This window comes from Camellia sinensis, chromosome 3 (assembly GCF_055761805.1).
Source record: "Camellia sinensis isolate YWXY chromosome 3, ASM5576180v1, whole genome shotgun sequence".
Classification (NCBI taxonomy): Eukaryota; Viridiplantae; Streptophyta; class Magnoliopsida; order Ericales; family Theaceae; genus Camellia; species Camellia sinensis.
Window position 1 is genome coordinate 196,895,340 of NC_138963.1, and position 18,562 is coordinate 196,913,901.

General features: G+C 33.5%; 1 protein-coding gene across 1 annotated transcript; it reads right to left on the reverse strand.

Annotated features, from left to right (window-relative positions):
• Nucleotides 1-13,838: 13,838 nt before the first annotated feature.
• On the reverse strand, nucleotides 13,839-17,228 carry LOC114261661 (1-aminocyclopropane-1-carboxylate synthase 8-like). Its single transcript, XM_028201948.2, has 4 exons — nucleotides 17,088-17,228; nucleotides 16,492-16,623; nucleotides 16,195-16,355; nucleotides 13,839-14,871 (listed from the first exon to the last, which is right to left on the reverse strand). Exons 1-4 carry the CDS (start codon nucleotides 17,226-17,228, stop codon nucleotides 13,962-13,964), a joined length of 1,344 nt encoding a protein of 447 aa, XP_028057749.1. The 3' UTR covers nucleotides 13,839-13,961.
• Nucleotides 17,229-18,562: the final 1,334 nt, after the last annotated feature.

An 18,562-nucleotide genomic window follows, 5' to 3' on the forward strand; every position in this document is an offset into this window, starting at 1 on the left:
AAGATCAAAGGCACAGATCTAGAAAAGAAAAGAAAAAACAGAAAACAAATACGAAGTTTCAGAGTCAAGAACAGAGATGGATTATCAAGAACATGAAAAGTACAAAGGGTTGAAGGCCAAGAACAGATGTAAGACGTGCAAGAAACACTAAGAACAGTACATATATTCAGGACATAAGCAAAAAGCAAAATTGACGCATTAAGATGTATGATCTACAAGTTGATTACTTAAGCAAAGCAGTAGTATATAAGAAATTCCAGGAAAGATCAAGAACTGGAATAGAAAGAAACAGATGCTTACCAGAAAAAGGGAGGCCGGAAAGGGATTTGCCGACGTCCTACAACGGTTGCGAGAGCAGAAGACTGATGGAAATCTCGCCGGAAGGGGTGAACGGAGAAAGTTGCAGAGCTTTGGAAGCTTGAGCAATGGCGGATTTGAAAGAAAGAGTTCAGAGAGAGAAAAAGCAAGAGAAATCAGATGCAAAAGTGAAGAGACGGATAAAAGGAAAAAAGTTTTTAATTAAACAGAAACGGCGGCAAAAGTAATCAATACGCCTAGAAGAACGAAGGCGTCAGATGGCGCACGTGAAGAAAGAGGCGGCTAACAGGCGCGTCACCTGTATGGACCAGTAAGAAGGAAACGCGTGGCTAACACGGTTGGGTTGAAGTGCATGACAGCTCATGCGCGTGCGAGGATCCTTAAAAATCTTGATTTTTTAGGGAAAGCATGTTGGCCAGAAAATAGATGTTCTCGGCTATCAAACTTTAAGTCGATTTACTGGAAGAAAATACAGATATAGGTTCTATCACCTTAGAATGCCGAGGTAATAGAACCTAGGGTGCAGTTGTGGGGATGTATTTTCTGAATACCAACACGTGGCAAGGTGACGCCGACGTGTTAGCCGAGGTGCCACGTGTCCTGGTCGTGACGCCGAGGTGATCTCGGCAAGGCCGAGGTTATCTCCGAAGATATCGGAATCCGAGATAAATAGATAAAAGATAAGGGACAAGAGTCCTAGAGTAAAGAGGGGACTTAGCCAAGATAAGGATAAAGCTCTTAGGGAGTTTATCTTTATCTCTTGAGGAGTCCAAAGTAAGTACTAAATTGGAGTCCATAGAAGTCAAGCTTCTAGTGGGACTAGGATTGAGTAAACTATAAAAGAGAGGCACCCCCGTGGGTCTAAGGTACGCAGTTTTATACTTTGAGTAGTAAGTTTAGCACTTGAATATCTTTGAGAGATATACTGACTTGATCGTCGGAGTGCCCCCGGGTAGAAGAGCCACTGCCGGAGCCTTTTCTTTCTGTTGCAGGTTAGTTGAAGCCATCTATTCTTCCGGTGCTCTCCAGCTGATTACTAAGCGGGCAGTGTGGTCAGAAAATTACCCACACAATAACAATAAAGTGTTAAATTGTATTACTATGAGAGTGCCAAATAATTTCTCCATTTAACAAATTTTACCACTTACAGTATTAACAATTAGATTAAGCATCAAATGGTGAATAAAATGATAAAAATAGATCATTATTATAGGGAACAAATTTCATCAAGTTTAATATCTAGATTGGTAAGTTTTTATTCGGGCTCATGGGTCCCATTTCAATAATTAAAATTATTCCATTTGTAAGACTTTTTGTGAACATCTACACATATAAAAATTAAGTTGATCCACACAAAAAAAAAAAAGACGACAAGTGTATTTTTTAAAATAGATCATCTATTATTTTAGTGACAAAAGCGATATGATTTTCTTTTTCTTTTTCTTTTTTTAATTTTGGTCACACCAATTGCTACAACTTCTAAGGTAAATATAATTTAAATAAATTCTTGAAAAATGATTATTTTAATACTAGGAAGGGATACTTTAAAATCTTGCATTTTTACATTTAGATTATCAAATAATATTTTGTAACGAGTACCCAAACAACAATTAACAATTTTATATATTTATGAGTGTTATAAAACATAAAAAGTTCATTAAAAAAAAGAAAAGAAAAGTGTATTCGATCCATAAATCTAATTTCAATTTTCATTTGGCTAGAAGTTCAGCCGCTCAAACACTTTGTCTATAAGAACAAATTTAAATAAATGACCAAAGTACCCAGGTATATATATTCTATAAACAAATCAAACTTAGCAAGTAGCCTACAAATCGTCTCTCTCTTAATGTTTTGAAAACCGGACCGGACCGGCAAGTTCAACCGGTTAAACTGTCGACCGGTCTAGATGTACCCTCTAACCCAATCCCTTTTGAAAACTAGTCATTTTAAGCAAAACTGGTGAGAACCGCAATTAAACTGCTAAACCGGTCAACCCAATCCGAGTTGAAGCGAACCGGATCGATTTGATATATTTGGTCCAATATTGAAAAAGTTGATGTTAAAGGGACTTAAACCTAACACCTCAAGCTCCAAAAAATATGAATTTTCACTCTGCTACCATGGTTCCTTGTTCATATGTAGGAAATATATAATATTAATCACCTTACTTGTTTCCATTTTTCAAAAAACACTTTTTAGAAAATTTTACTTTCTTATTTTTTGTGTTTTTTTGTTTTTACTGAATTTTTTTAATATTTTAAGCAATTTTTACTTTTTAGACACACCTAACATAAATACACCTAAAAAGTAAAAAAAATCTTTTAAAAATTCACTAAATACCAAAAATACAAAAAAAATATAAGAATTTAGTACATTTTTTGTATTTTTACATATTTATTAATTTTTTAAAATATTTTTTTACAAATTTTTTACTTTTTAGATACATCTAAGTAGGGTGCATCTAAAAAAGTTTAAAAAAACGTTAAAAATTTTAAAAATATTCACTAAAAGTAAAAAAATACGAAAACTAAAAAACTCAATTTTCAAAAAATTTAATCCAAAAAACTCAAACCAAACACACTAAATTGTATTCAAACTAATTTCCCTCAAACACATGTATAATTAATATTTTTACAAATAATATTAATATAAACATATATGTTTGATGAATATATATATTAAATTATAAAAATATTTTTAATGAATGTATTTTGTTTATTTTTAAATCATAAAAATATTTATAAAATAATTATGACATCACAGTTCGATTCCAATTTAACCCGATGGTTGAACTATTGACCCGTCCACCCGATCTCTTTTCTGGTTCACTCACCGGTTCGATTTTTAAAACATTGCTCTCTCTCTTTCTCTACTCTCCATCAATCGCCACCATCCACCCCTCACCCTCCGCGTCACCCGTCGCCCCTTCCTCCGTCATGGTCAACCTGCTCTCTCTCTCTTTTTTTCTCTCTCCTCCTTTTCGATCCCCAAAAGCTCAGCTCCGCCGCCATTAACGATGTCTTCTGGTCGATTAAGCAACACTGCTTCCCTCAAATGTGTTGAAGTCAAACAACGAAGGTCTGGTGGTCAGAAGGTCTGCGATGGTGTCGCGGTGGTCAAGAGGTCAGTGTTGCTCGTGGTGGTGTCATGGTGATTTCGACGTTTGTGAGCTCGTTAGGTTAGAGATCGGAGTTAGAAGACTACGAGATCTGAGTTCTGAGTTTGCTACCGCCGCCACATCTTCCACCACTGTCCCTTTCACTTCATCCTCGACCACGAGAGTTGAAAAACCTCTTGCAGATTTGAAAACCCTAACCTTAACATTTGTTTGGTGATGAAGAGGGGGTGTTTGGCTAAGAAGTTGTGGTTTGGGAAACCAACACCGCCTTCATTTCACTACGAGATTGTTCTTTGTTGTTATATTTCTCAGAGATCTGAGAATTTTTTAATTTTTTTATGGGTAAATTACATTGACACCTCCTGAGATTTCTGTTTAATACAGATCCCCCTCACATTTGAAAAATTACGCTTACCCCCTATCAAATTAAAATGACATATTTACCCCTTATCCTTTATACATATAAAATAATAATAAAATGTTGATATTTTGTTCATGTCATTTCAAGAGAAATAACAATCATCTTCCTTGATTTAACACACACACAAAATTAAATTTATTTATTTTTCATGTTTTTTTATTTTCACTGAATTTTTTTTAATATTTTAAGTAATTTTTTTTATTCTTTAGATACACCTAATCTAGTAGTTAAGAAGTATAATATTTTGTGATTTTTTTTAAATTCACCAAATACAAAAAAATATATATAAAAAATACTGCAATAAATGTGAATGACGGTATTTGGTAATACTATAATAAATGTGGGTAAATAGACAAGAAAGAAAAATTATGGTGGAAATAAAAATGAAAAAGAAAAATTCTATTCATATATAAAAATTTATACAAAAAAAACATAAAAATATTGTGATAGTGATATTATTGTAACTATAAATCATGTTTATATATGTTTTGTTTTAAAGAGAAAGGTCACAATTAATCTATATCATTGTGTTTGAAATTTTTATATATTAAGAATATGTTCATATAGAATTTAATGATAAAAAATTGTAGAATGTAGTCATGATGATAGGAAGAAAAAATGGCAAAATGGTCATTTAAAAAAGGATAAATTACCAATTCACCCCCTGAGGTTTCTTAAAGTACAGATTAGCCCCTGTGGTTTGAAAAATTACAAATACACCCTGATTAGAATTTTTTATTTAACAGAATTAACTGAAAAAATAAAATTCATAATTATTCTCCTATACAATAATAAAATTACTTAAATTATTGATTGAAATATACTTTTAACATCATTAAAAACTGTTAATTGCCTTGATGATTTATTAATAAAAGGGACAATTTGTTATGAAATTGGAAACCTCGGGGAGTGGAATGTAATTTTCAAAACCACAGGGGGTGATTTGTATTTTAATAAAACCTCAGGGGGTGTATTTGTAATTTACCCTTTAAAAAATTTTAGGGCATTCCATTAGTTATCTAGGGTACAATTTGTAATGAGATTACAAACCTCAAGGAGAGGAATGTAATTTTTCAAATGTAAAAGGAAATCTGTATTAAACAGAAACCTTAGTGGGTGTCAGTGTAATTTACCTTTTTTTTTTTTTTGGATGATAATGATGATGATGATAAAGAAGATTGCAATAGATAAGGTGAGAGAAGAGAGATTTTAACCTATGTTTGAATTTTATTTTATTTTTAACATTTTTGTTGTTGTTGTTGTTGATGATGATGATGAAAAAGAAGCAAATTGCAACGGATAGGGAGAGAAAGGAGAGATCTGAACATATAGATTTTTTTTTTTTGGTTTACAGATAGAGAGTATAGAATTTGGTGACTTGGGTTAGGTTGGGTTGGGTTGTATGCATGTATATCTGTGAGTGTGTGTATGTATGAGACATATCTGGAAAAAAAAATTGATGTTGATGATGATGATTGCAATAGATAAACAAAAATGATGACACAAGTTTTTAACAAACATAAAAAAAAAAAATTAAACAGATAGATAAAATTTGGAGGAAAAAATTAAACAGATAAATATAAAATTGAACAGTTCATTATAATTTTGGAAAAAAATTAAACTGATAGATATAATTTATGAGAAAAATTGAACAGATAGGAAAAAAATTGAACAAATATAGTCAAATTTGAACAGTAAACAAAAAAATTGAACAGATAAATATGAATTTGAACAGATAGTCAATAAAAAGTCAAACAGATAAAAAAAAGTCAAGGGGTCAAATTGGAAACTAAATATCTTCTAGGACTTCTCACTAAACTATTTCACAAAACGTAAACTTCTTACCAACAAAAAATATTCATTAGATCTAATACCTTACACTTTCCTTAGATTGGATTTATCACCAATTTGCTAAAAAAAAATAAAATGTATAACCATATTAGCTGCATTAACTATATGTTCCATACAAACAACATGAGCATTATAATTGAGATGGATCACAACTAGAAAAGCGAACTTTTAATAATGTATAAAATACAATGCTCTCTATTTCAAGATGAGAGATAAAAAATATTTAAAAAAATCAAATTGATATGTAAAATGTTTCGGTCTTCTCCCTTATTATTTAAAAAAAGTGAGCTACTAATTCAAGTACAATATACTATTATTACTGCCTAGATAATTAGATATCCAGTTCGTAATTGCAATGACCTAGTTGTAAGAAAGAAACACTACCAACTAAGCTATATCCCCCAAGTCAAGTGGAGCATACATGAAAAAGTGAAATGCTGTTCTATTATTTTCCTTCGCATAATCAGGCCCTCAACATCATATAAGGATAACTAGCAAACCTACTTTGAAAGTGTTTGGTTTTGGAAGAGATCAAAACAGATTTTTTCTCTCTCTAAGAATATGACTGTCAACAAAGCTCTGAGTTTGGTGGATCTATGGGATGAACATGGATGCTCAATGGAGGAGAAAGATCATCTTATCCATAACACAAAAAAGATCAAGAGCACCACTGTTTAAGAAGATGAAACCATAAATGAATCTTTGTCGGTGGACATAGAAGTAGAGGGAGCTAACAATATTACTGATCACTCGAAAAAAGGAAACCCTGATGAAATTGACGACAACATAACCAAGGATAAGATGGAAATTGTTGAGGGAAACAAAGAAATATCAAGATCCTTCAAGTAAGAACTTCTTCGATCGCGATTTAATAAAAATGGAAATGAGAAAATTTTCAATTGTAATGTGGAAGAGCTATTATCTGATGAGGAAAAAACTCCTCTTGAAGAAAAATTAGAAGTGGAAGCAGAGGATATGGAGGAAGACAAAAAAGGGATACCAAAAGTAAAACTCCCTTTGGCTTTTCTAAAGAAAATTAGAGATCCATAGGAGAAGTGTCTGAATGTGAGGTCATTGGGGAAAACCATAGGGTATAAACTTTTCATGATGAAAATGACAAAAATTTAGGGTTTACAGGCTGATTTTGAAGCTCTTAACATAAGTAATGGATTCTTCATAGTCAAGTTTGATATGGCAGACGATATTATATGAAGGTTTTCACCGATGGCCCTTGGATTATGATAGATCACTATATAAGGAAATGACAACAATACTTCAAATCTGATAAAGCCAAAGAAGATACAATTGCGATTTGGGTGCAATTTTCTAATTTATCCATTGAGTATTACAACGAGACAATATTATATCATATCACAAAAGTGCTAGGTGTTCCCTTGAAGATTGACATCAACACGACCATGACGGCAAGAGAAAAATATGCTTGAGTTTGTGTGGAGATGGATCTTAGAAAGCCATTGATTTCACACTTTTTTTTTATAGGTAAATATACATATGGAATTGAATATAAGAATTTGCATTTACTATGTTTCTCTTGTGGCAGGGTTGAGCGCCGGAGGGAAGCTTGCAGCGACAAAAACAAAACCACGCTGGAGAAGATATGCCAAGAGATGACCAGAGAAAACAGTCAGAAATTGAGCACCCAAACCAACAATGGGCTAGGTCCAACTAATACAAAATAGTTGAAGGATATAAACCCTAAGAAATATGGACCTTGGATGACAGTATCTAATCAAAAAAGAAAGTCAAAAAGCCCAAATATAAATCGAAGGGCAAATACCCAAAGCAACAATAGATTTGATATGCTTAAAGAAGATAGAGAGCACACAAAGGGCCATAAAGCCCATGTTGGGAAGGGGAAAAATACAAGAGGCAAAGCCCAAACAAAATAGGCTTCAAGTATAAAACCATACCAAAAAGTGCGGTGAGAGGGGAAAGAGATAGCACTGAAATGGCTAAAGATAAAAAATAAAAAAAGGAAATCTAATTAGGAAAAAAAAAGCAACTGACATAAAGATTCGGAATTGAGAAGCAGGTTTGGAGAATGGTGAGTCTGCAATCTTTTAACATTAATCACACTCCAACCAATCAATCAAACTCCACCAGCCACCATCCATCAAACACACATCGAAACACTGCCATTAACCAGACTCCATCAGACCAACATAAATCTAGCACAACGAGAACCAAACACAAAGACCCACCAAATAAAAATGGAAGAGACATGAGAGAACTTCCCAACGATACAACACATGCTGAATTAGAATAGAGTTTTGGTGTATCTAACACCATAGAAAGAAGTGTATCACCTCATCATTTCAGAATGGTGGAACAAGGAAGTAAAGGTAAGAATACAACCGTGGAAGCAAGTAGAAGTAGGCCAGGATTAGCACTACATCTTGATATGCCCTCTGAAATCGATGGAAGACAACTTCAAAGTAATAAGGGGATATATGGATCTTGAGGACCAGAACTCACTCCCTAATCAAGATATACCTTCCATGGATTTGCTGATTTGGAATTGTAGAGGTGCAAGAAACAAGAGGTTTAAAAGAAATATGAGGGAGCTAGTTCAAATCCATAAACCAGAACTACTCATCTTTATGAAAACTAAAGTGGATTTTAACTTTATGGGAATGATTTTTAATTGCATGGGATTTATTGCGTTTGCTTATGTGGATCCAATTAGGTGCAATGGAGGTATATGGATGATTTGGAATTCGAATGTTGTTAATTTTAGAGTGGTAGAGGCCAGTTCCCAACTGATCACAGTAACAATTTCAAGGCAAAATTTCCCAAATTAGTTACTCTCAACAGTTAATGCTAGTCTAAATAGTCACAAACGTGACGAATTATCGAAGCACCTGGAAGCTATATCACAAAACATTACTGAACGTTGGTTAGTGGCTAGGGATTTTAATGATTTTTCCACCTCTAATGAGAAACGGAGTTTATCTAGGAACCCAAACCTCAATCAAAGTCAAGACCAAAGAAAGAGTAGGAAATTCAATGAAATGATGAATAACTGTAACCTCATGGATCTGAGATGCCCAGGATCCAGAATGACTTGGTCCAATAACAGGAAGGGATGGGCTAATACCCTGATCAGACTAGACAGAGCTATGTGCAATACAAAGTGGAGAACCAGCTTTCTAGAGGGATCTGTCCGCAACTTGCCTCATACATATTCAAACCATTCACCAATGATGGTTTTCACTCAAGGTATGTCTCCATTTAATCCTACTTGTAAGCCTTTTAAGTTTGTTGCTGCTTGGATATCACATGGGGATTACTTGAGAGGATTGAAGGTATACAAAAATCCCAAGCTATCTATTCTCACAACCTCCACACTCTAGAATTGGATCTTGTTGATCAATACAATAAAGTTCTCTACCAGGAAGAACTCTTGTGGTTCCAACAATCTAGATCTAACTAGATTACTCAGGGTGAGAAGAACGCTAAAATTTTCTACCTCACAATCTCGACTAAAAGGAGAAGAAAGAGGAATGAGATCCTAGAGAATGAGGATGGTGATTGGATTGATCAATCTCACATGCTTAAGTCTATAATTACTAACTTCTTTGCTAATCTGTTTAGTTATTCCCCTTCAAATTGCCTTGATCATTGGAATAATCTGGTGAGTAGTAAAATAACTGAGGAAGTTCAAGCTATATTTTATCACACCTATTGGTCTATTATTAGACCTTCCGTATGTGATTTTGTGAAAAATTACTTTCTTAATAAGCATATTCCTCTTGAGGCCAATAGAACTCTTGTTGCTTTAATCCCAAAAGTTGAAAATCTTGAGAATATTAAACAGTTTAGGCCCATTAACCTTTGCAATGTGACCTACAGATTATTTCCAAAATCAATGTGAGTAGAATTAGACCCTTTGTGAGTAAAATTGTTAGACCCAATCAATGTAGCTTTATTCTTGGTAAAAACACTAGTGATAACATCATTATTTATCAAGAAATCATTCACTCTTTGAGCATCAAAAAAGGGGAAAAAAGGGGTATGATTTTGAAAATTGATTTGGAAAAGGCTTATGACAAAATATCTTGGGATTTTTTAAAACAAACTCTTGAGGAGTTCAATTTTGATAACAACTTGATAGATCTTATTATTTGTTGTGTTACTAATGTAAGTACTACTATTATCTGGAATGGAGAACCTCTTGAGGAATTCCAACCCAAAAGAGGTTTGAGACAAGGTGATCCTCTATCCCTTTACCTTTTTGTTTTATGCATAGAGAGACTTTTTAATATGACAAGTCTCAAAGCTGATAATAAGAATTGGAAAGGGATAGAGATCACAAAAGGTGGGCCTATCCTCACTCAGTTGTTTTTTTGCTAATGATTTTATGTTGTTTGGTCAAGCTTCTATGGCTACTTGCAATACTATCATGGAAGTTATGGAGGAATTTTGTGATAACTCTGGATTAAGAATTAATCCCTATAAATTAAAACTTTATGTGTCACTCAATATTGAGAGGACGAAGGCCAAAGAGTTAAGTACCATATATGGTATTCCCCTAACCTCTGAGCTTGGGAAATACCTGGGGGTTCCACTCATCCATAGCAAAGTGAGTAGAAGACACTTTAATGAGCTTTTAGAGAAAATGCAAAAAAGATTATCCAGGTGGAAAGCCACTACCCTATCTATGGCTGGCAGAGTCACACTCATAAAATCAGTAAGCTCTGTCTTTCCTTACTATACTATGCAAACCATATTACTACCTAAAAAGGTAGGTGATGACATTGATAGGTTGAACATAAACTTTCTATGGCGTGATACCCAAGAAAGGAAGAAAATTTATTTGGTCAGTTGGGATGTTGTGTGCAAAATGAAAACACATGGTGGTTTAGGCATTAAGAAGGCTAGGGGTCAGAATTTGGCCTTGTTGACTAAGCTGGGTTGGAACCTATTTAGCAATAAGGAAGACATGTGGTGTGATGTTCTCAAAGATAAATATTTGAAAAGCACTTCATTTTATGATTGACATAAAAGAAGGAAGGCCTCTCATTTATGGAGAGGCATATGAATACCAAGAACTCTTGAGAAAAAGTGTGAAATAAAATGTTAGGAATGGCTATAATGTGGATTTGTGGAAAGATTAGTGGTGTGGAGACTAGTCCTTTGAGGACTTTAAATCTAACACCAACTAAAGTACCCCCCTAAACACACTAACATTAGCAGGGTAAGAGACCTATTAAAAAATGATGGCAATTGGGATGAAAATATTATTCATAGATATTTTCCAACTCCTATTGTTCTTATGATTCTGGGAAAGTCCTTCCCTCTAATTTGGAGAGGGATAGTCCTGTGTGGAAGGGCTCATCTGATGGGTCCTTCAATGTGTCTTTTATTTACAATCTCATTAATGGGAATCATAAGAATGAGGATTAAGACTATATTTGGAAGCTCAGATTGCCACAAAAGCTCAAAGGCTTTCTATGGACTGTCATCTATGTGAAGCTTCTCACAAATCAAATGAGATTCGAGAGAGGCTTGACTGCCGATCTTATATGCCCCAACTGTTGTAGGATTGAGGATATGTCTCACCTCTTTAGAGATTTTTACAAGGCTAAGGAAGTGTGGCTAGCTATTTTTAACAAACCTTGGTATCTGGGTATGATGCAGAAACCCTGGATAGATTGGCTCAAGAGTAATTCTAAAAACAAAAATCATTTTAATGAAAACACCTATTGGCAAACTATGTTTGTTGTTACCTTATTAAAAATTTGGAAGAACATAAACTTTGTGGTTTTCGAGCAAAAATCTGTTTGAAGCCAAGAAAGTATCAAATTTATCTTGGACTACTCTAGATAAATCAACCAGGCATTTCTTCATTCAATAACCAACTCCAAACCTTCTTATAGACTAATCAATTGGTGCTTGCCACTTGCAGGTAGATTGAAACTAAATACTGATGGCAATAGGAGGGAGGTTTTGGAGAACTGATTAGAGATGAAAGAGGTGCAATTGGGCGTGCGACTACTACGACAAATTACAAAGTGGAACATGTCTGGAAGCTAAACTATGGATTGTTTACAAGGGATTGACTATCATTCTACATAAAGGATTGAACTATCAGCACAAGTGGTGGAATTGATGCAAGAAGAACTAGGTGATAAATGTCCCTTCAAAAGTCTTGTAAAAGATGCTCAAATCCTTCTTAGAGGCTGTAAATGCACTGTGCAACATGTTTGGAAGGAAGGAAATCTGTGTGCCAATGCTTTGGTTAAAATGGGAGCTAACCAACCAGAAGATATGCTAGTGATGAATGATCTGCCGACTGAGATTAGAAGTTTGCTAGTTTCAGACATGTTAGGGATGTCTAGAGAGAGGGCTTAGACCTTTGTTGTAGTTTTTGCTTTCCGATGTACCCAAAAAAAAAAAAAATCAATAAATAAAGTGTTTGGTTTGGAAATTGATTTTTAATAGTGATTTTTTTTATAAAGTAAAAAAAGTTAATGTAAAAAGTCCAGGAATATAACTACCAAACACAAAATGGGATACATATATCTCATTATAGGCTATTCTCCGAATACTATGTATTCGTACTCCTAACCAATCATAATTTATTCTGCCCTCTTATGCTCCTCAATCATCTAATACAATACCCCACCTACTTTTTTTTTTCCACCAATCACAATATTATGAAATACCACGAATTTATATTTTGAGATTACTAAATAATTACCCTATCTCATATGGGATAGGAATCACACGGCGTAAGGCCAACACGAGACATATATGTTTCATTTTGTGTTTGATGATTGTGTTGCTAGTATTGCTCAAAGTTAATATTTAAAACTAATTTTTTTTTAGTTGTGTGAGAAAACGTAAATAGTTAATATCTATGATTTGATTTTTTAATTTTTTTAATATTTTTTTTAACATTTTGACTTTCTTTTACAAATTAATGATAATAGTTGTGGTGTGGACTGAATTGATTAGGTAAGAGTCGGTCTATGGTAGGCTTGGAATTGGGCCAGGCATAGATCTGTATTGAGTGGGAAATTATTCAATACTCTCGGAGTACTACGTGTGCATATTTCAAACCAATCACCAATTAGTTAGCCCCATATTGTCTCTCCATCTCCAACATAAATCGTGGGCTCTTGTGTCTCTCCACCAATCAAAACATTATGGAGCAACACGTGTCCATACTCCAAGAGTACTGAATAATCAACCGTACTGAGTAAGGCCCATAACCCGTGAAACCAACACAAGGACTTACCTGGCCCGTGGGGGCAAGAATTGAGCACAAGCTGTATTTTTTATGTTTTATTTAACAAGAATTGAGCACAAGCTTGACTGGCAGTGGAGGAGCCACTTTGGGTCCAACCAAGGAAGGACACGTGCCTCATCTCAATTTTATCTTTTATATTTTTTTAAATTGCAGTTTTGCTTCTAAATAAAAAATATTTTTTAAAGTTTTTTAGCCACACTTAGGTCGAATACACTGGCTGCTCATCTCAATTTTATCTTTTATATTTTTTTAAATTACAGTTTTGCTTCTAAATAAAAAATATTTTTTAAAGGTTCTTAGCCACACTTAGGCCGAATGCACTGGCTGTTCCTTGCCTCACAGGCAATCAGTTCACCGAAACTTGGACCAGTGAGTGCAACTTGAAATTTGGGATACTTACTAGTTATAATAAATTTCTTGTGAGATCAGTTTATACAGGACGTTTACTTTGACTTTAAATAGGTCCCTAACAAGTGGATGGTGAGATTGGTCTTTCAAGATTAATCAAGATACACGTAAATTGGCCCGATCACCTGATTATTAAAAAATATCTAAATTTACTGAAATACCTGGAACAAGCTCTGAAGCCAACAATTTTTTATTTATCTATTTTTTTTATCAACAAAGGAATTGTTTTTTTATTTATTGATGCAATGCAACAGATAGGAAAATACAACCAACACACTTAATACATCAACAAAAACATGTAGGATGGCACCCACTACCTAGCAAAATCCAATGCAGCCCCGTGGAAAATAGTTGGTAAGATACCAACTAAAACACTATTAAAAACAAAACAATAGTCAAATCAACCCACTTGAAGAAACAAGAAGGCCACTAGAAAAGCTGGGGCATCCAACACTTTGGTAAAGACTTCCATGGCAACAAAAGGAGTGTTGCTTCTTTTTGGACTTATCATCCTATCCTACCCTCTTCAATATGCAGCAGAAAATCAACAATTTGATTCCATCAATTGTTTAGACCCAACAAGATGAAAAACAACACTTGGTATAACTACTATCAATGCCACCCACAGAGTCCACAAATGCCTTGATTCGCTTCACCGAAAGCTTCAAAGTTTCTTTCGACATGTTTGCAAAGCACAAACGAAACCAGCCCGGTTCACCACAATGACAAGAAGACCCAGGAGAGACATTCAACCCAACTTCATAAAGAACCTTCTTCCACAGCTCCATTTCTGCTTCAAATGTATCATTCCTCAACAAATGTCTCATGTCTACCCAACAAAACAACCCAGCATTGCTCTTCAAGCAATCTATCCCCGCACTCAAAAGCCCTGAAACAAGCATTTGCTTTCTTTTCCTAATCCTCTTCCTGTTTTTGTCAATATAACTTTTTATGAAATTCTTATCGGCTAGAATGCCCGTGAGCAAGTGCTGAGTTTGGGACGAAACGAGTCCAAAACTTGACATTTTGGTCGCGGCTGCAACTACTGTTTGGTTGTTGGAGTAAATCATTCCCACTCTAAATCCTGGAAGCCCTAAATCCTTTGAGAGGCTATAAACAATGTGAACGCGGTTCCAAATGCCGGTGTCTTCAAGGTTTTTGTACTCCATCATAGCTTGTGCGATGCTTATGAAGCTTGGAGTGTCGAAAACTGTTCCTGAATATATTTCATCGCTTACTATGTGGATTCGTTTGGCACTGGCAAAACTTATGAGATGGTTAAGCTCGGCTCGAGTCATGCTAGTGCCCAAAGGGTTTGAAGGATTTGTGATCAATACTCCTTTAACAGTTAAATTAAGTTTTTGAGCATGTTGATAGGCTTCTTCCAGTGCAGGTTTTGTAATTCTAAATTTATTTGAGCTCGAGCAAGATATGGGTACTATTTCGACCCCAGTTCGCCATTTAAGATCTCTGTCAAACCTGCACAAAAATAATTAAAATTAGTGGCAAGAGTCGGCTGTGGATGAGCTATAAATGAGAATAATTTGTTAAGATTAGCTACTATAGAAACTACTTTATTGTATTATAATTATCATCATTTATATTAATAACGGTTTGTAGACAAATTAAGATCTAACTCTAAATTAAAAGAATGGAGATTATTTACTTAATGCCGATGTAGAATCAAGCCTAAATTTGAATTTTTTGATAGACTATGGTTGATTTTACTTCAGAAAGAGTGCTTAAATTCATGGGAAAGTTTAGATAGTTCAAGGGCTTAGGCTTGTTTGCCAACATCACTTTTTAATCTGAAAGTTAAAAAGTCATTAAAAAAATTAAAAAGTCAATAATTTATATAAAAAAGTTAAAGATTTCTTTTTCTCTCTACTTTTTATATATTTTTTGGTAAAAAATCAAAAAATTATTTCAAATATATTAATTTTTTTACATCATATTTTAATTAAAAAGTTACTAAAAAAACAAGATACTAGACGAGACCTTTACGAGAAAAGCCTCTAGTGTGCTGATGTGATTTTTAAAAGTTAATAATTTTTTTTTTAAAATATTAAATCTATCGCATTGTATTGCATGACTAGGAAAAGATATACTCCCTCCATGTCAAATTAATAGTTCAATTTGAAAATTCAATTTTTTTAAGGAGACAATCATTACATTTTGAATTCAGATTTTAAAGGATAAAATTCTAAAAATATCCTTCTATTCTCTTTTTAAATATATTTATAATTAGTTTATGAGGGATAATTTTGAAAACTTTTAAATTTAAAGATTTTACTTTTTAAAGTGAACATACATTTTGAAACAATAAAAAATAAAATAATATTAATGGACCAATAAAATAGGACGGAAGGAATATGAAAAAAGGATACTTTTCAAACATAATTCAGCCTCCGTTTGGGAAGTGGGTTGGTTTTTTAGCTTTTTGATTTTTTTGACTATTTTAGCCTGGGCTTAAAAGTTTGGTTTGGGAAGGGCTTTTTGGGTTTTTGGCTTTTTTGAGTTTTTTTGTGAGAGAAGAATGTAATGATTATGGGTTGAATGTGATGTTTTGTTTGTTATGGCTAAAATAGTCTATTTTGTTTTTTATGGCTAAAATAGCCAAAAAAGCCCAAACCATGGCTTCCCAAACGAAGCCTCAAAGGGGCACCCTCAGGTAGTATTTTTAGCGCTAATATATATCAAGACAAATCTTGCCAATGTTAAATTTAATTGATCTTATATATACACTAATATGATTTTTTATTTTTTTTGTTTCCAACAAGTAACCAATGATAATAGTATTACCCAGGGTAATATGGTGTGGGTAGAAGAAAAGCATCTCCTGGTTCAGCAAGACAAAACATGAGTGTCTCATTCGCAGAGGTTGAACCTGCGGTTAGAACAATCCTGTTCGGATCAAATCGTACTTTGTTTCCTCTAATTTCACCCATGAAATCCGCCAACTCCTGCAAAACAATATTCCAACTAATAAGAACACATATGATGTTAAGTCCTCGCGATTGATCACCCCCCCCCCCCCCCAAAAAAAAAAAAAAGTAATAATAATGAGCATTTTAATTTAAGTGTTAATTAGATAATTACATTCTTGAAAGATGGCAAGCCACGATAATCTTGGAAGAGTGCCAATTCTCTGAACAGGGATTTTCCATTTCTATGGAAGCCTGTCGCATCCGGATTATTCTCGAGCCATGATTCAATAATGTCAAAAGAGAGCTGCAATAATCAGACATACATGAGAGATATATTCAAAAAATTCTAAATAAAAAAAATATAGAGTATATATTGATTGATATTATCCCATATATGACCATATCCTAATTCCGACCCACATTATTTAGGAACTGAAATGGATTAATGAAGTTTGAATCTGGGTCACACACACTATAATTATAACTATTGACACTGTACCACATACTTTTTTTTTATTATTTTAAATTCTAATAATTATGCAGTTTCTTTTGTCTCACGTTATAAAAACACGTGACAAAAGTACATGCTGCAAAAGCAGTAAAAATGCAGTAGAAGATATATAGCGTTGTTCTCAACTTTTCTTTGCTTCATCAAGTATTTTCAAGACTTACACATATGAATGCATCCAAAAATAGAGAGACATAAAAAACGCAAGTGTAATAAGTTAATTATAATTATAATAATAATGTTATATAAAGGGTACTGGCCTGATTCTCAGCAAGACCCATCTGAATAATCCCAGAAGGATTATGGAGGTGATGGTAGGGATTTTTCTGGTACTCTTCCCATCCTAGGAAGTAGGAAGAGTCTTGCCCGTGTGAGTTAAATCTAGCCTTTCTTGACAACATTATTAAAGGATTTGCAGAGAGCTTCCCTGCTAGTTAGGAAGGAGCGAAGAGAGAGAGAGAGAGAGAGAGAGAGAGAGAGATTTGTGTGTTTGGTAAGAAAGGTTTGCAATGTAGAATGTATACATATATACTAGTTTATGAGGTACTAGCCAACACGTATACAGCCTAGACGTCACTAATCCATTGACCAAAGAGAGTCAGTACTATATTGTCCGTTGCGGGTGATGCTCTGGAGAAGTAAGGTCTTCTTCACCGCTGCGTTGTGTTTAACGATATTGTGATCGATAAAAGAACAAAATTTATAAATTTATATTAGATGATTAGAGAATAGAGAAGACATGTTGAATTGTGATTAGTGAGAGGCATAATCACGAGACATTCTTGGATCAATTAATAATTTTTCAATGCTATGATAGTGGACGTCCGATTTTCTATCTTTATTGATATTTGATATAAGGTTGATCATTGATTCTAATTAATAAAGTTTCTATTTTTGCTGATTAAAAAAAATAGTGATAAGACAAAAAAAAAAATACAAAATACAAAATCATAAAAAAATTATCAGTGCAGTTATTAAAGTTGATAACCTTTATCATCTCATTGCCATTTCCCCATGTTTGTTTGTTGCGATCACCATTATAAAAAAAAAAAAAAAAAATTTAATTAAAAAAAAAATTCACAATTTTTCCAGGCATTCATAAATTTTATTTTAATTTCTGTTAAAAATTTTACTATTCAGACGTGTCTAGTATAAAAAAAATAATAATTTGTTTATGTTCACTAAATTAAAAAAAAAAAGTCAAAATTACTTTTCAAACTTGTCTAGGACTATATTGTTTATTTATTTATTTATGGGACATTTATGCAAGTCTTAATTTATCAATTTATATTCTATTAAATACTAACTAACATTTTTTGGACTTTCAAGTCCCATTAAATTTTTAATAGTCGGAATTCCCCTTTAAGAAAAATGTTTGAGAGCACTAATTAGTGCTCTCACTAATTAGGTGGCAGTGGGTCCCGCCATTAATGATGTGATGTTTTGGTCTTGGAGTTGTGTTTTTTTTTTTTTTTTTACTTTTTTAATGCATTAGTGCTATTAGTGGTGATGTTTTTAGTGGGATGAATCATTGTTGCCCCTTTAAACAATGATTGTTCATCATTTGTGATTATCTATAAAAGAATATGACGATTTGACATTTATTTTAATTTTCAAAATTTTAAAGCATCAACTTTCAAATTAAATTTTTTTTTTTTTGAAAAAACTGAATTATTTTTTTGTGCAAAACTAATAATTTTGTGTCTATAAAGGAGCATGATGATAAATGTGCAAA